We start from the raw sequence: 14,133 nt of genomic DNA on the forward strand, positions 1-14,133 counted from the left end.
TCTTTTTGGCCATCAAATACGTTGGAAACCGGCATATGGTAAGTTAATTCCCTCGGAAACACGTATACATTGTAATATATATCTTATATGACCACGTTTTCATGAATTAGACGATGCAAAGTTGAAGGCCATTCTTAGCCTACAAAACAAGACAACAGGAAGTACCACTTTCTACTGCCTGTAGTCAGTATGGATGGATTCAGAAACATGATGGAACTACTTAAGCATTTAACTACAACAGAAATAGATGCAGAATGATTATTTTACAAGCGTGAGTCATTTCTGTCCATTGCTTTGTCAATATTTCTGATATTTTGTTGTTCGCTAGCTACTAGCTAATCATGAATGCTAGAAACAAATTTCAAGCATTTTTAAAAACTTAATGACAGAATCAGGAATCAGACAAGAAACCGTTGATGCGATGTTGACAGTCAACCTTTATTTGTCCATGTTCCACTCAGAGATCTGGGGGGAAAGGTGGGGCTGGCTGGGGCCTCTACAGAAAGCAGAGCCCTATATGGATCAATGACATGTATTTTCCTTAATTCAGCTTCAATAAGAAAACCTACATTGAGGCCAATCAACAAAGACAGGAGAGAAAAATTAAATGACAATGAGGTGTGTGTAAACACATGGTTATATACATAGAAGACTGAAAGCAATGACATCTTAAAATGTTGGGGTAAGTTAGTATGAATAACAAAAAGGAGTTGTCAAAACCACACTAGTATGTTGTCGACAGCTCAGCATACATTTCTACATAGCATGCAATAAGGCACCTATACCTATCTAACCCAAGGAATAAGCCTATGCTATGGTTTGAAGCAAAACAAATTCAAAAGGGGGAAAAGAAACTGATCAAAATAACATTCCCTCCCATAAAAACATATCTATTTTATCCTTTGAAAATGACCCAAACCATAAAAAAAAGAAGTTTGAAATATATGTTTTTTTATACACAGAACAGTAAATAGAAAGCTCAATCCCATGGAATTTGCACACAAAAAATAAACTGGAACTTCAAAATTAAGTGTTGTCAGTAAAGCAACCTAGTCCTGTAGTTGTATAGATTAGTATACACAATAAATCTATTCGCAATAGAAGTTCTCATCTGAGTGAAGACCTATGAAGCTAACTATAATTCTATACACTGATAATCGAATGAGTCTCCAAAGCAAAAAATAACTTGAACGTCTGAGTCCAGTCCATTGTCTCTGTAATAACGATGTACATTTGGTACGGGAACACAGAAATCAATAGGGACTCAATGAAAAAGGACACAAGTCAACTTCAAATAAAGCTACCAGGTGGTTTTATTTTTTTTTGCGATGCATCTTGTCCACTTATCATGACTTAATTGCATCCCATACTATGATGGCTTGAGGCAGTATTGCTCTCCAGTCTATTCAGCTGTATGACCACATCACTAGGTACATTCCCATCCGCTTTACCTGATACACATGGAGCTGCGTCACACTGGATGGAGCCCCAGATCCGAGATTTGACAGTATGTACATAAGAGAGCAGTAGCAACATTTCCTGGTAGCTCTAAAGCCTAAAACAATGAATAAAAAGGAAAACGGATGGGGGGAGACTGTGGATGTTACTAATTTTATATAAATAAAAAGTCCTATTTCTGGAACAAAACTGCACACTAGCCACCTATACAGATATATAAAAAGGATAAATCAACAATTATTTACATGGATTTCATATTTTTTCACGAGTTTACAGGTGAGGTGGTAAGATGGCGCAAAAAATAATAATAGTGAAATGGCTAATTTATGCCATCAAGACAGTATGACTTGATAGCAAGTTGCATCAGTAGCCAAGTGTGGGAGATTGACCTCAAATGTTAGATCTGAAAAGCACTCCATATAGTCATATACAGTGAGACGCCCCCATACGGGCCAGTTAGTTACATCATGACTTGAATTCTCAGAGTAAAGTGTGTAAGTGGTCACACTAAGATAAGGGGGTATTATGCATGAATTAAATAACTACAGGAGTTTCTCTCCATTAGTCAGGTAACATTTTTATCATGTAGATCAGGGTTTCCAAAACGGTTTTGCTGCCCCCCCAGTGCACGTTTTGATTATTGCCCTAGCACTACACATCCAATTCAAATAACCAACTCATCAGGCTTTGATTATTTGTAAGTCGCTCTGGATAAGAGCGTCTGCTAAATGACTTAAAATGTAAATGTAATTTGAATCAGATGTGTAGTGCTAGGGCAAAAACCAAAACGGTCCAGAACCAAGTTCAGGAAAACCTGATCTAGATTATCAAATCACTTTAACTCTTTAAAACAATCAATCAAAAAGAGGGGCTCCAGAGCAAAAGTTTAAGCACAATCACAAATGAGAATTACAGGCTCATTCAAAACGTCTATCAGACAATTTATTGAAAACAAACTAATCTCAAAGGTCCAAGGAACTTGTCAACAGCTCCTCTGTAAAGGGTTATAATAAGTCCTTTAAGTTCAGGCAAGAACTTGTATTTATCATTTCTTCCTCCTCTTGAAAAATGATATTTTTTTGTGTCATTGTCCATTTGTTTTGACTGCTCCACACAGACAAACTCCTTGCCCCTGACAACTACACTGTTTACTGTTAGAGCTGGCCTGGTTTTATTCGCTGTAGTCGTGTCATGTCTGGAGCTCGGGACCGATTGGTAGAACAGAAACATCACAGGGGCGGGTGTCAGCCAGGGCTGTGTGTATGAGACTACGTTTGAGTGTGTGTACTAGAAGCTCACTGGTCTATGTGGATCCTATGATGCCTGGAGAGTGAGGATGAATGGTTGAAGCCTTTACCACACTGGGAGCACCTGTATGGCTTTTCGCTGGCCAGGATGCGCTGTTTGAGGATGGTGGTGTGGGGGAATCCCTTTGTCGAGGGCACAGCGCTGTACTGTTGCTGCACTACCACCTGTTGCTGCACCTGCTGCTGCTGCTTCTCCTCCTGGTGAACACGCTGGTGCCTGGACAGGGAAGAGGAGTGGTTGAACCTCTTCCCACAGTGGCCGCAGGTGTAGCTTTTCCCCTCTGAGTGCACTCTTTGGTGGCGGGATAGGGAGGAGGAATGATTGAAGCCCTTGTCACAGTGGTTGCAGCTGTACGGTTTGTCCCCCGCACCTCTGCCTCCCCCCTGGTGCAGTCTTGCCTGCTGCTTCATAGTGGATCCATAGGAGAAGGCCTTGCCCTGGGGAGGAGAGGAGTAGATGCGGGCCTCCAGGTGGACTTTGTGGTGCCGGGAGAGCGAAGAGGAGTGGTTAAAGCTCTTGTCACACTGGGAGCAGGAGTAGGGTTTCCCACCAGAGTGGACCTGCTGGTGCTTCTTCAGGTGGCGCTTGCGGACGAAGCTCTTCCTGCACTGGTTGCACTTGTAGGGCTTCTCCCCAGAGTGGATCCGCTGGTGCTCCCGCAGGGTGGAGGCAGCAGCAAAGCACTTCCCGCACTGTGTGCAGCGGTGGGGCTTGTCCCCTGCATGGGTCCTCTGGTGCTGCTTCAGGTTGGAGGACGTGGTGAAGCCCTTTCCGCACTGGGAACAGGTGAAGGGCTTCTCCCTGGCGTGGAGCTCCTGGTGCTTCTTGAGGTGGCGCCGGCGGATGAAGCTCTTTCTGCACTGGGTGCACTTATATGGCTTGTCCTCCGAGTGCATCTTCATATGCTCCCGCAGGGTGATGGCCGCCGCAAAGCTCTTGCCGCACTCAGAGCAACGGTGGGGCTTCTCTGGGCTGTGGATCATCTGGTGAGACTTGAGGTTGAAAGTGTCGATCACCCCCTTGCCCACCATCTCCACGCCTGTGGTGGCGTACGCTTTCTCTTTCATGTGGATCTTCATGTGCTGCTTGAGGCTCGACTCCACAGCGAAGCTCTCGCCGCAGTGCACGCAGATGTAAGGGTTGGTGGCCTTGTGGATCTCGAAGTGCTGGTGCAGGTCGGCCATGCTGCCGAAGATCTCACCGCACTCGTTGCACTGCAGGCCGTGAGCCTCGTGGATCACCACGCCATTCTCGGACTCCACCGTCAGCTCGCCGCCCACGTGGTCCGACTCCACCTTGACCACATGCTCCGTCTCAGTTTTTAACAGCACCTCTCCCAGCAGTGCCTCCCCCTTGCCCTCGCCCCCCATGGTGAAGCACTGGATCTCCCCATGGTGGTCCATCTTGGTCACGTAGTCGTGGTCCGTCTCTGTGACGATGGCGTCCACACAGGCCACAGCGGTGAGCCCTTCGATCTTGGCCAGGTCGGCCCCGTGGATCTCCAGTTCCAGGCCGCGTTTCTCCTCTGTCATGATCTCAGTCTCGGCCGCATAGTGCAGGTCAACCTGGCTGTGGGCGATGACACACTCCGACCCCAGCGTGTCAAGGCCGGGTGTGTCACACTCAGTCTCTGACTCAGCCATGAGAACACACTCCAGCCCGACGACCTCCGTTTTTGTGCTGGACGAGAAGCTTAGAGGGACTTGGGGGTAAGAGAGCTCCACTTAGTATGGCGAGCACAGCGGGTTGGTAGTAGTGCTTGGATCAGCAGTCAGTCACAAAGGGCTGTCAGGGGAGAAAATACAATATACAGCTAGGATTAAGTGATGTGACAATGAGCTATCATTTACATCTCAACTAAGTGTTTCCATGCTAATGAACAGTAGCACCATGGGGCATATTCAATGCTACTGATACTATGCACAGGACTGCTGGTGTTCCTTAAAACAAATTATATTTGGACTTATATTTTTTGCAGAGATTGGCGTGTAAAACTTGGCTATGAAGAATAATATTATGTTTGTGCTATATAACCCATAAACACCCAAAACGCCATGGAGCCATAGCTTCTGCACTATGACACTTGTTGTTATTAGCCAGCTAACTAGCCAGCCAAGACCACCAACTAGCAATACATTTACGGCTAACTAGCCAAGTGACAGGAGGACCAAGGGCAACAACACACACCACAAAATATGATAAAATACTTGTATTAATTCTGCAACAGAGACCAAGGGGATGTGCCATCCTCTAACAATGGACATACATGTCACCAATTAACATGTGATTTGAAATAGGTCAAATGCATCTTAACGCTTCATTAGATGGCTATAAATCGCTATCCCAAGTTAAGCTCAAGAGCTGCGGCTACCTGGCTATCTAGGCAGACATCGGTTCTTGCACAGTCATTCATTGCATAAGACATTGCACGTGGGCTTTTGATAAGACAATGCACGCGGGCTTCACAGAAGCCACAAGTTATTTACACATGATTTGAAATGGCATTAAAATAGTTTAAACGCAGTGTTTAGTTAGCTAGCCAACGGAAGACAACATTTACCATCTTGGCTACATAGCCAACATTAGCCCGCTAGTTAGCTGGCTAAGGTAGGGGGAAAACAACTTAACGACGACACAGCATTGTTAGCGGCTAATGTTTGCCAAGATAGCGCGCTAACTAGCTTAGTAGCTGGCAACTAGCTGGCTTGTCTTGGTCAACAAAACAAGAGTTCCCCCCGAACATGCAACAAACCTTATATGCACCCAAGTCATTTTTCAATGGTTAGGAACACAATCACGAATGCGGAAATTATCCCTGAGCTTGTGCGCAGTTTTAACAGGCCATCTTGTCTTTGCCACACCACCACTTTCCAGCTAGCCAGGGATAAGCATAAGATGGCTGCCACTACGCTAAGTACCGCCCTTCACAGCGCATTTCAGAACTACAAGGGGGTTTCAAAAAGCACTGCACATTCCATATTCAAGTAAGTTGAGCCACACCAGCAGAAAACTATTTTGTATACAACACAAATATACCACACCGACGTGCAGACGGGGCATTGTTTCCACTATAATCCGATAAATCAACCTGAAACAAAGATGGCTAACATTATCCGGGCGAGGAGTGTTCGCGTCGCTAAAAAGCCCGGGAAAGGCGACCCCATCTTATATAATCAACAATGCATAACAAAACACGTCTCAAATGCCCTAGAAATAATACAACACGAGACAGATGCCTGTATAATTTACAGTTAATTGAATTTACCCAAGTATTGAAAGATCGAGAACGCTCGAGCATCAAGTTACCCAAATATGTCCTCGAGATGAGACAGCATTGCATGAGTATATTTTCACCATTCAATATGGCCTAGCTTCGCTAGCTACCGCGCTAGCGTAATCTGGTAGCAGGCTACTTAGCCGCGACTTCACGCTAACTAGCCGGCTATCTTCCTAGCGAGCTATAACTAAGTCCGTACCTGGCCCGACTGTTATTTTCTTGGTACTATCACTGGGGGTGAATCATTGATATCATAGTGGCATATTTTCAATTTGTGCAAAAGTAATGAATCTATAAATTAATTGAAATGTTTTTTTTAAATACAAAATGATCACCTGATCGTATAGCCTGTTAATACGCAACATAAACAAAACAATCAACCTCGACAGCTGATTGGGAGCTTAATTCGTGTAAGTCTGTGGGTACCCACCTTTTTGTCTTCTGGTTATGTTAACTAGCTAGGTGATGAAAAAATGTTTATGGGCTCTGCACAACCGATAGCTAGCTCCTTGATGCTTGCTGCCTGCGACTGTCTGCAATGTCTTCCTCTCTCTCTTTCTGTAGAGCTGGCGCCACTGATCTTCCTTCTGGCGCCAACAACGTTGGAGCGCATTGGCGAATGCGTTGTAGCTTGGCATATGAAATCAAGACTGCCCCCTATAGCCCCGGAGTAATACATGCCGACTGCCTCTACTGTAAATTTACGAAATTGCCTTCACTACCCCCCTCTAATCTGTCCTTCTCTCTCAGTTCAATTTCAATTCAAGGGCTTCATTGGCATTGGGAACATATGTTTACATTGCTAAAGCAAGTGAAATGGATAAACAAAAGTTAAATAAAAAATGAACAGTAAATATTCCAATAATAATATGCTTTTCAAATGTCATATTATGTCTATATAGAGTGTTGTAACGATGTGCAAATACTGAAAGGAAAAAATGAAAAATAAATAAACATAAATGTGGGTTGTATTTACAATGTTGTTTGTTCTTCACTGGTTGCCCCTTTGTTGTGTCAGCAGGTCACAAATCTTGCTGCTGTGATGGCTGTGGTATTTCACCCAATGGATAGGGGAGTTTATCAAAATTGGATTTGTTTTTTAATTATTTGTGGATCTGTGTAATCTGAGGGAAATATGTGTCTCTAATATGGTCATACATTTGGCAGGAGTTTAGGAAGTGCAGATCACTTTCCACCTCATTTTGTGTGCACATAGCCTGTCTTCTCTTGAGAGCCAGGTCTGCCTTCGAAAACCTTTCTCAATAGCAAGTCTGTACATAGTCAAAGCTTTCCTTAATTTTGTGTCAGTCACAGTGGTCAGGTATTCTGCCACTGTGTACTCTCTGTTTAGGGCCAAATAGCATTCTAGTTTACTATTTTTTTTGTTAATTCTTTCCAATGTGTCAAGTAATTATCTTTTTGTTTTCTCACGATTTGGTTGGGTCTAATTGTGTTGCTTTCCTGGAGCTCTGTGGGGTCTGCTTGTGTTTGTGAACAGAGCCCCAGGACCAGCTTGCTTAGGGAACTCTTCTCCAGGTTCATCTCTCTGTAGGTGATGGCTTTGTTATGGAAGGTTTGTAAATCACTTATTTTTAGGTGGTGGTAGAATTTAAAGGCTCTTCTCTGGATTTTGATAATTAACGGGTATTGGCCTAATTCTGCTCAGCATGCATTCTTTGGTGTTTTACATTGTACACAGAGGATATTTTCAATTTGGTGTCTCAATTTGGTGTTTGTCCCATTTTGTGAATTCTTGGTTGGTGAGCGGACCCCAGACCTCACAACCATAAAAGGTAATGGGTTCTAAAACTGATTCAAGCATTTTTAGCCAGATCCTAATTGGTATGTCAAATGTTATGTTCCTTTGGATGGCATAGAAGGCCCTTCTTGCCTTGTCTCTCAGATCATTCACAGCTTTGTTGAAGTTACCTGTGGCTCTGATGTTTAGGCCGATGTATGTATAGTTTTTTGTGTGCTCAAGGGCAATGGTGTCTAGATGGAATTTGTATTTGTGGTCCTGGCAACTGGATGTTTTTTGGATCAACATTATTTTTGTCTTACTGAGATTTACTGTCAGGGTCCAGGTCTGGCAGAATCTGTGCAGAAGATCTAGGTGCTGCTGTAGGCCATCCTTGGTTGGGGACAGAAGCACCAGTAGATATTTGACTTCAGATTCTAGTAGGGGGAGGCCGGGTGCTGCAGACTGTTATAGTGCCCTCGCCAATTCATTGATATATATGTTGAAGAAGGTGGGGCTTAAGCTGCATTCCTGTCTCATCCCACGGCCCTGTGGAAAGAAATGTGTGTATTTTTTTGCCAATTTTAATCACACACTTGTTGTTTGCGTACATGGATTTTATAATGTCGTATGTTTTTCCCCAACACCCTTTCCATCAATTTGTATAGCAGACCCTCATGCCAAATTGAGTCAAAACTTTTTTAAAGTCAACAAAGCATGAGAAGACTTTGCTTTTGTTTTGGTTTGTTTGTTTGTCAATTAGGGTGTGCAGGGTGAATATGTGGTCTGTTGTACAGTAATTTGGTAAAAAGCCAATTTGACATTTGCTCAGTGCATTGTTTTCACTGAGGAAATGTACAAGTCTGCTGTTAATGATAATGCAGAGGATTTTCCCAAGGTTGCTGTTGACACATATCCCATGGAAGTTATTGGGGTCAAATTTGTCTCCACTTTTGTGGATTGGGGTTATCAGTCCTTGGTTCCAAATATTGGGGAAGATGCCAGAGCTGAGGAGGATGTTAAAGAGTTAAGTATAGCCAATTGGAATTTGTGGTCTGTATATTTTATCATTTCATGTTGGATACCATCAACACCTTTTTGGGTTTAAGGATTTGTATTTTGTCCTGTAGTTCATTCAATGTAATTGGAAAATCCAGTAGGTTCTGGTAGTCTTAAATAGCTGATTCTAACATTTGTAATTGATAACGGATATGTTTTTGCTATTTGTTCTTTGTTATAGACCAAAAAGATTGGTATAAGATTGGTATCTCCGTTTTAGATAGATAACTCTTTGTGTTGTTGTTTGTTTAGAGTTTTCCAATTTTCCCAGAAGTGATTAGATTCTATGGATTCTTCAGTTACATTGAGCTGATTTCTGACGTGCTGTTCCTTTTTTCCCCGTAGTGTATTTTTGTATTGTTTTAGTGATTCACCATAGTGAAGGCGTAGACTCAGGTTTTCTTAGTCTCTATGTTTTTGGTTGGATAGGTTTCTCAATTTCTTTCTTAGGTTTTTACATTCTTCATCAAACAATTTGACATTGTTGTTAGTGTACTTAGGTTGTCTTCTTGAAATGTTTGATAGGGAAGCTGAAAGTTCAAATATACTGTTTAGGCTTTCTACTGCCAAGTTTACACCTTCACTATAACAGTGAAATGTTTTGTCCAGGAAGTTGTCTAAAAAGGATTGAATTTCTTGTGGCGTAATTGTTTTATGGTAGGTTTCTACACTACTTTCCTTCCATCAATAGCATTTCTTAATATTGTGCAGTTCCTTTGGCTTTAATGCCTCATGATTGAGTATTGCTCTATTCAGGTAGACTGTGATTTTGCTGTGATCTGATAGGGGTGTCTGACTGTGAACGCTCTGAGAGACTCTGGATTGAGTTCAGTGATGAAGTAATATACAGTACTACTGCCAAGGGATGAGCTGTCGGTATACCTACCATAGGAGTCTCCTCGAAGCCTACCATTGACTATGTACAGACCCAGCGTGCGACAGAGCTGCAGGAGTTTTGACCCATTTTTGTTGGTTGTTTTGTCGTAGTTGTGTCTAGGGGGGCATATTTTGGAGGGAATACTGTCACCTCCAGGTAGGTGTTTGTTTCCCGTGTGCTGAGAGTGTCAGGTTCTTGTCCAGTTCTGCCATTTAGGGCGCCACAGACTAGTACATGTCCCTGGGCCTGGAAATGGTTGATCTCCCTCTCTAGGATGGAGAAGCTGTCATCATTAAAGTATGGGAATGCTACTGGGGGGATATTGGTAGCACACATGAGGACATTTTTCTCTGGTGAGATAATTTCGTTATTAATTTCTAGCCAGATGTAAATTGTTCCTGTTTTGACTAATTTAATAGAGTGGGGTTAGGTCTGCTCAATACAAAATTAGCATACCCCCTGAGTCTCTTCCCTGTTTCACACCTGGTAGATTGGTAGATGGGACTACCAGCTCTCTGTAACCTAGAGGGCAATGAGTGGGTCCGTCTCCTCTATACCATGTTTCTTGTAGGATGACAATGTCAGTATTTCCAATTTCTTTGATGAAGTCTGGGTTCCTGCTCTTTAGGCCAAAGGCAGATGACCTTAGACCTTGTATATTCCAGAAAGAGGTACTAAAGGTTTTGTGTTCATTATGTCTAGTGTTGTTTTCGTGTGGTTTAAGCCATTACATAACTCTTAGTTCGCAGGATGGGGCTTGGTTGGGGTGCATTAGTGGGGGTTGGCCTGTTTCTCTGCTCACGGCTTGGGCATATGTGCGGCTGTCATGTTGAGGTCCTTGCTACAGGGGCGGGGGGCATTGGGGGGCAGAAGGGGCATAGGTCTTATCTGGGGGGGCCTATATATGGTGTGTTCAGAGTTTGTTTGGGGTGGTCTCAGCTGGTTGGGTGTGTGGCTGGTGAAGCTGTGGTCTGGGTGTAGGTCCTCTTGGCGTGGGTTCTCTCGGTGCAGGTCCTTCGGGAGGGGGTTTCGCTGGTCTGGGAGGGGTGTCCATTTCTTGCTCCTGTGTGAGTTGCTGGGGATGCAGTTGAGGGTGACTTCCTTCAGGGTCCTTGCAAAAGTTGGGATTGCTGCCTTGTAGAGGTGGACCTGGTCGTAAGGGCCAGGGTGGAATGGTGGGCCATGTAAACATTTGATTTTGAGGCACAGTCATGGGAAATACTTGCGCTTACCCGCTGTATGGTAGCAGGGTGAAAGTCTTTTTGTGGTAGCAGGGTGGAGATAACCACTTGTCCGCTAGGGAAAGTAGAAGAAGCTTTTTCAATCACTCCCTTCAGTGCTGTGGCCACCCTTTTCTGACGTGCTTTCAGGTCGTTTGTGCCTGTGTGTATTATTATGTGGCTGGGTGACCCTAGTTGGTCCTCAGACAGAAGGTCTAGGGCGCGCTGGGTGTTTGGACACCAGAGTTTAGTGAGTGTGTTTGAGAAAAAGGGTTATTTTTTAAAATATATTTCCTGTTTGAGTCCATAAGGAGTACAATATGTGGCTTGTGTATGTCCTCAGTGGGTGTGGGGGGGTTGTCAGGAGGCCTTACGGGGGGCTGACAGGGGGTGGGATCCCCTGGGCTTAATTTATCTGTCCTGCTGTGATGTTGAGGCTATGGTCAGGGTCTGAGGTGCGCTGTTCTGCTGTGGTGTTGAGACTTTGGTCAGGATTTAAGATGGCTTCTCTGCGGGGGTGGCCAGCTCTCTAATGGGTTGTTCTCTGTCACACATCATCTCTCTCGCACACACATTTTTTGGCACTTGATGTGTGTGTCTATGGTAAATCAGCAGCTAGAGCCCGCTGTCTGTAGGCGAGTCATGTCAAACAAAAAATCAGATTTTGTGTATCCCTGATATGTAATTTGATGCCTTTTTCATGAACTTTTTTTCCAATGGAAGTCTTTACGATTCAGACCATCAACATTCTTGCCTGTAAACAACAACCAATCTGATAGATGAAATCCTATAGCTATAGGCTTGGTGTCAATGACTCCGGACGTCCCTGTGTTTGCATGCATTCACTGCAGGCGTTGTCTTATAAATGGAAGCATTTGTATTACAGTGCCAGGACAATGAGGCCATTCACAGAACTGGAAGATGCATGATTTCCACAATTCTCATCCTCCTGCTTGGCCTATATTATGGACTTCATATTTCTCTGGTAGTCAAACTGTTCTCTGAGAATTAAAACAGCATTCTGTAGTTAACTGTGCAAAAGGGAGAGTGTTTGTAAATTCCCATGAGTTTATTCGAAATAATGCAGATGGACCACATGAATATATGTAGAGAAGAATAAAAGCTGCAGTCATGCCTTTTTACAATCACTGTCTCAAGTCAACAAATTACAAAATTGAGGTACACATTTGCAGTACTGCAGTGAGTGCAGTCTGATATAAAGCACTGTATCACTGAATAATCTTTTGTATCAAAAAAGTCATTATTAAATTCATTGATGTTAAATGTATAACCTAAGTAAAGGGTTAGGAACTTAAAAGACTCACTTCTCAATATCTGAGCATGTGACACACAAAATGATGACATGCAGAACCAGTTTATCGTGTCTTTGAGATGACAGCCTTCCTGTGGTGAATCCAGAATCTCATGCTGCTGATGGGGTTGTCCCTCCATTTCAGGTAAGTGTTCTTCTTCAAGTATTTGTGGAACGCAAACATTTTCTTGGTCCTCTTCTCCACATCCTCCAGTATGATGATGATGATGATGATAGGGTTGCCCTTCAGCACCAGCCAGGACTGAGCCACCTCAAACTCAAAGCGACACCATGCGCTGTTGGTGAAGTTGTGCGACACTTCCATGATGACCTTGCGGCTACCCATAATGCCCTCGTCTATGTTGTTGGAGGTGGTGGACTTGCCCACTTCAAAGTCCCGCTCGTGGAGGCACAGTTGAATGGGAGCAATGGTGTAGTGGTGCCTGGAGAAGTGGGTATACTCAAATTGTACCAAAAAAATCCCAAAGGAAGGAAAGGCGCCCTGTGTGAAAAATGATATGAGAAACAGTGACACTCTGAATGACCTAATGATGAATCCCATATTGGTCTTTTACAGTCAGGTCAACCTGAGCTAATAGTAGGCCTGCTGTTGAAACAGATAATTGAAGCTGACTGTTGTTTTTTTACATTTCAGGTTTTCATTCTCAAAGATAAGATTTTTGAATATAGAAACAACAACATTGGATGTTGTAAGTCCACAACAATGCTTAAACCACATCAGGAGACCACTTTTGAGATCTGGGAAAAATCAAATAATAATAATTAAGATTAATTTTTTTAATTGAGAAGGTTTTTGGGAAAAGCTTTCCATCTGGTTAGGCCTATCATTAGCATCCATCTGGTTAGGCCTATCATTAGCATCACTATATTTTTTATGTTCCTTAAATTGTTTGAAACTTGGACGTTTTACTTCATATATGAGGCATTTATTTTGCTTTGAAGTAGTCTTTAGCCAAAGTCCCACCATAGAAACGTGGAGTCAATTACTTATAAAGACTTTCTTATATGCATTCTCCTGTTCTATTGGTTTTCTTTCAACTTTCTTTCATTGTCTAGCTGTCACGTCCTGACCAGTAAAGGGGTTATTTGTTCTTATAGTTTGGTCAGGACGTGGCAGGGGGTATTTGTTTTATGTGGTTCAGGGTGTGTTTGTGTATGTGTTCATGTAGAGGGGGTATTTGGTTTATATGGTTCTGGGTGGTTGTTTATGTAGAGGGGTATTTGATTTATTAGTCCAGGGTTTTAGTTATTGTTCTATGTTAGTTTAGTTCTATGTTCAGTCTAGTCGTTTGTATTTCTATGTTTTGGTAATGGGGATTGGGGCCTTCAATTGGAGGCAGCTGTCTATCGTTGCCTCTGATTGAAGGCCCTATATTTAGGAGTGTTTTTGTCATGGGATTTTGTGGGAGATTGTTGCTGTGTATAGCTTTGTGCCTTACCGGCCTGTTCTTTGTCGTCGTGTTTTTTTGTATACGTGTTTATTTTGGTTTTTCCTTCTTTGTCCTTTAATAAAAGAAGATGAGTATACATTTTCCCGCTGCGTCTTGGTCTAAACCCTACGACACTAGCAGCCAAAGGCATTATCCTAGTCATATTAGCAACCCATGATAGTTGTTGCATCTTTAGATCTCCCCTCTCCACATTTCTTATGTTGTTTAAGTGTTCCCTTTATTTTTTTGAGCAGTGTATATAAGAAACAATTATCTGGCCATGTAAATTGCTAATTCAGCTTACATAGATATTGCACATTACATACAACACAAACAGACACACACAAGCACAGAGAGAGTGTAAGGGCTGTCGTGAGAGAGAGTAGACCAAGGTGCAGCGGAGTTAGTGTTCATCATGATATTAATTTAATAA

General features: G+C 43.0%; 2 protein-coding genes across 3 annotated transcripts; both read right to left on the reverse strand.

The window, feature by feature from the left end:
* Nucleotides 1-417: 417 nt before the first annotated feature.
* On the reverse strand, nucleotides 418-6,635 carry LOC115153381 (zinc finger protein 883-like). 2 transcript variants are annotated; one of them, XM_029698779.1, is made up of 2 exons: nucleotides 6,474-6,635; nucleotides 418-4,551 (listed from the first exon to the last, which is right to left on the reverse strand). In XM_029698779.1, exon 2 carries the CDS (start codon nucleotides 4,407-4,409, stop codon nucleotides 2,754-2,756), a length of 1,656 nt encoding a protein of 551 aa, XP_029554639.1. In that variant the 5' UTR covers nucleotides 4,410-4,551; nucleotides 6,474-6,635; the 3' UTR covers nucleotides 418-2,753. The 2 variants fall into 2 exon arrangements, with proteins under 2 accessions (XP_029554639.1, XP_029554640.1); XM_029698780.1 differs by lacking the exon at nucleotides 6,474-6,635 and adding an exon at nucleotides 5,519-6,460.
* Nucleotides 6,636-12,313: 5,678 nt separating this feature from the next.
* Nucleotides 12,314-12,811, reverse strand: LOC115152686 (toll-like receptor 4). The gene has a single exon (XM_029697423.1). It carries the CDS (start codon nucleotides 12,809-12,811, stop codon nucleotides 12,314-12,316), a length of 498 nt encoding a protein of 165 aa, XP_029553283.1.
* Between the last annotated feature and the right edge of the window lie 1,322 nt (nucleotides 12,812-14,133).

Source organism: Salmo trutta, chromosome 18 (assembly GCF_901001165.1).
Source record: "Salmo trutta chromosome 18, fSalTru1.1, whole genome shotgun sequence".
Lineage (NCBI taxonomy): Eukaryota > Metazoa > Chordata > Actinopteri > Salmoniformes > Salmonidae > Salmo > Salmo trutta.

What these genes read in the sequence shown, in the direction of transcription:
- LOC115152686 (XM_029697423.1), bottom strand. Translation starts at nt 12,811, where the DNA reads ATGGGATTCATCATTAGGTCATTCAGAGTGTCACTGTTTCTCATATCA.
- LOC115153381 (XM_029698779.1), bottom strand. Translation starts at nt 4,409, where the DNA reads ATGGCTGAGTCAGAGACTGAGTGTGACACACCCGGCCTTGACACGCTG.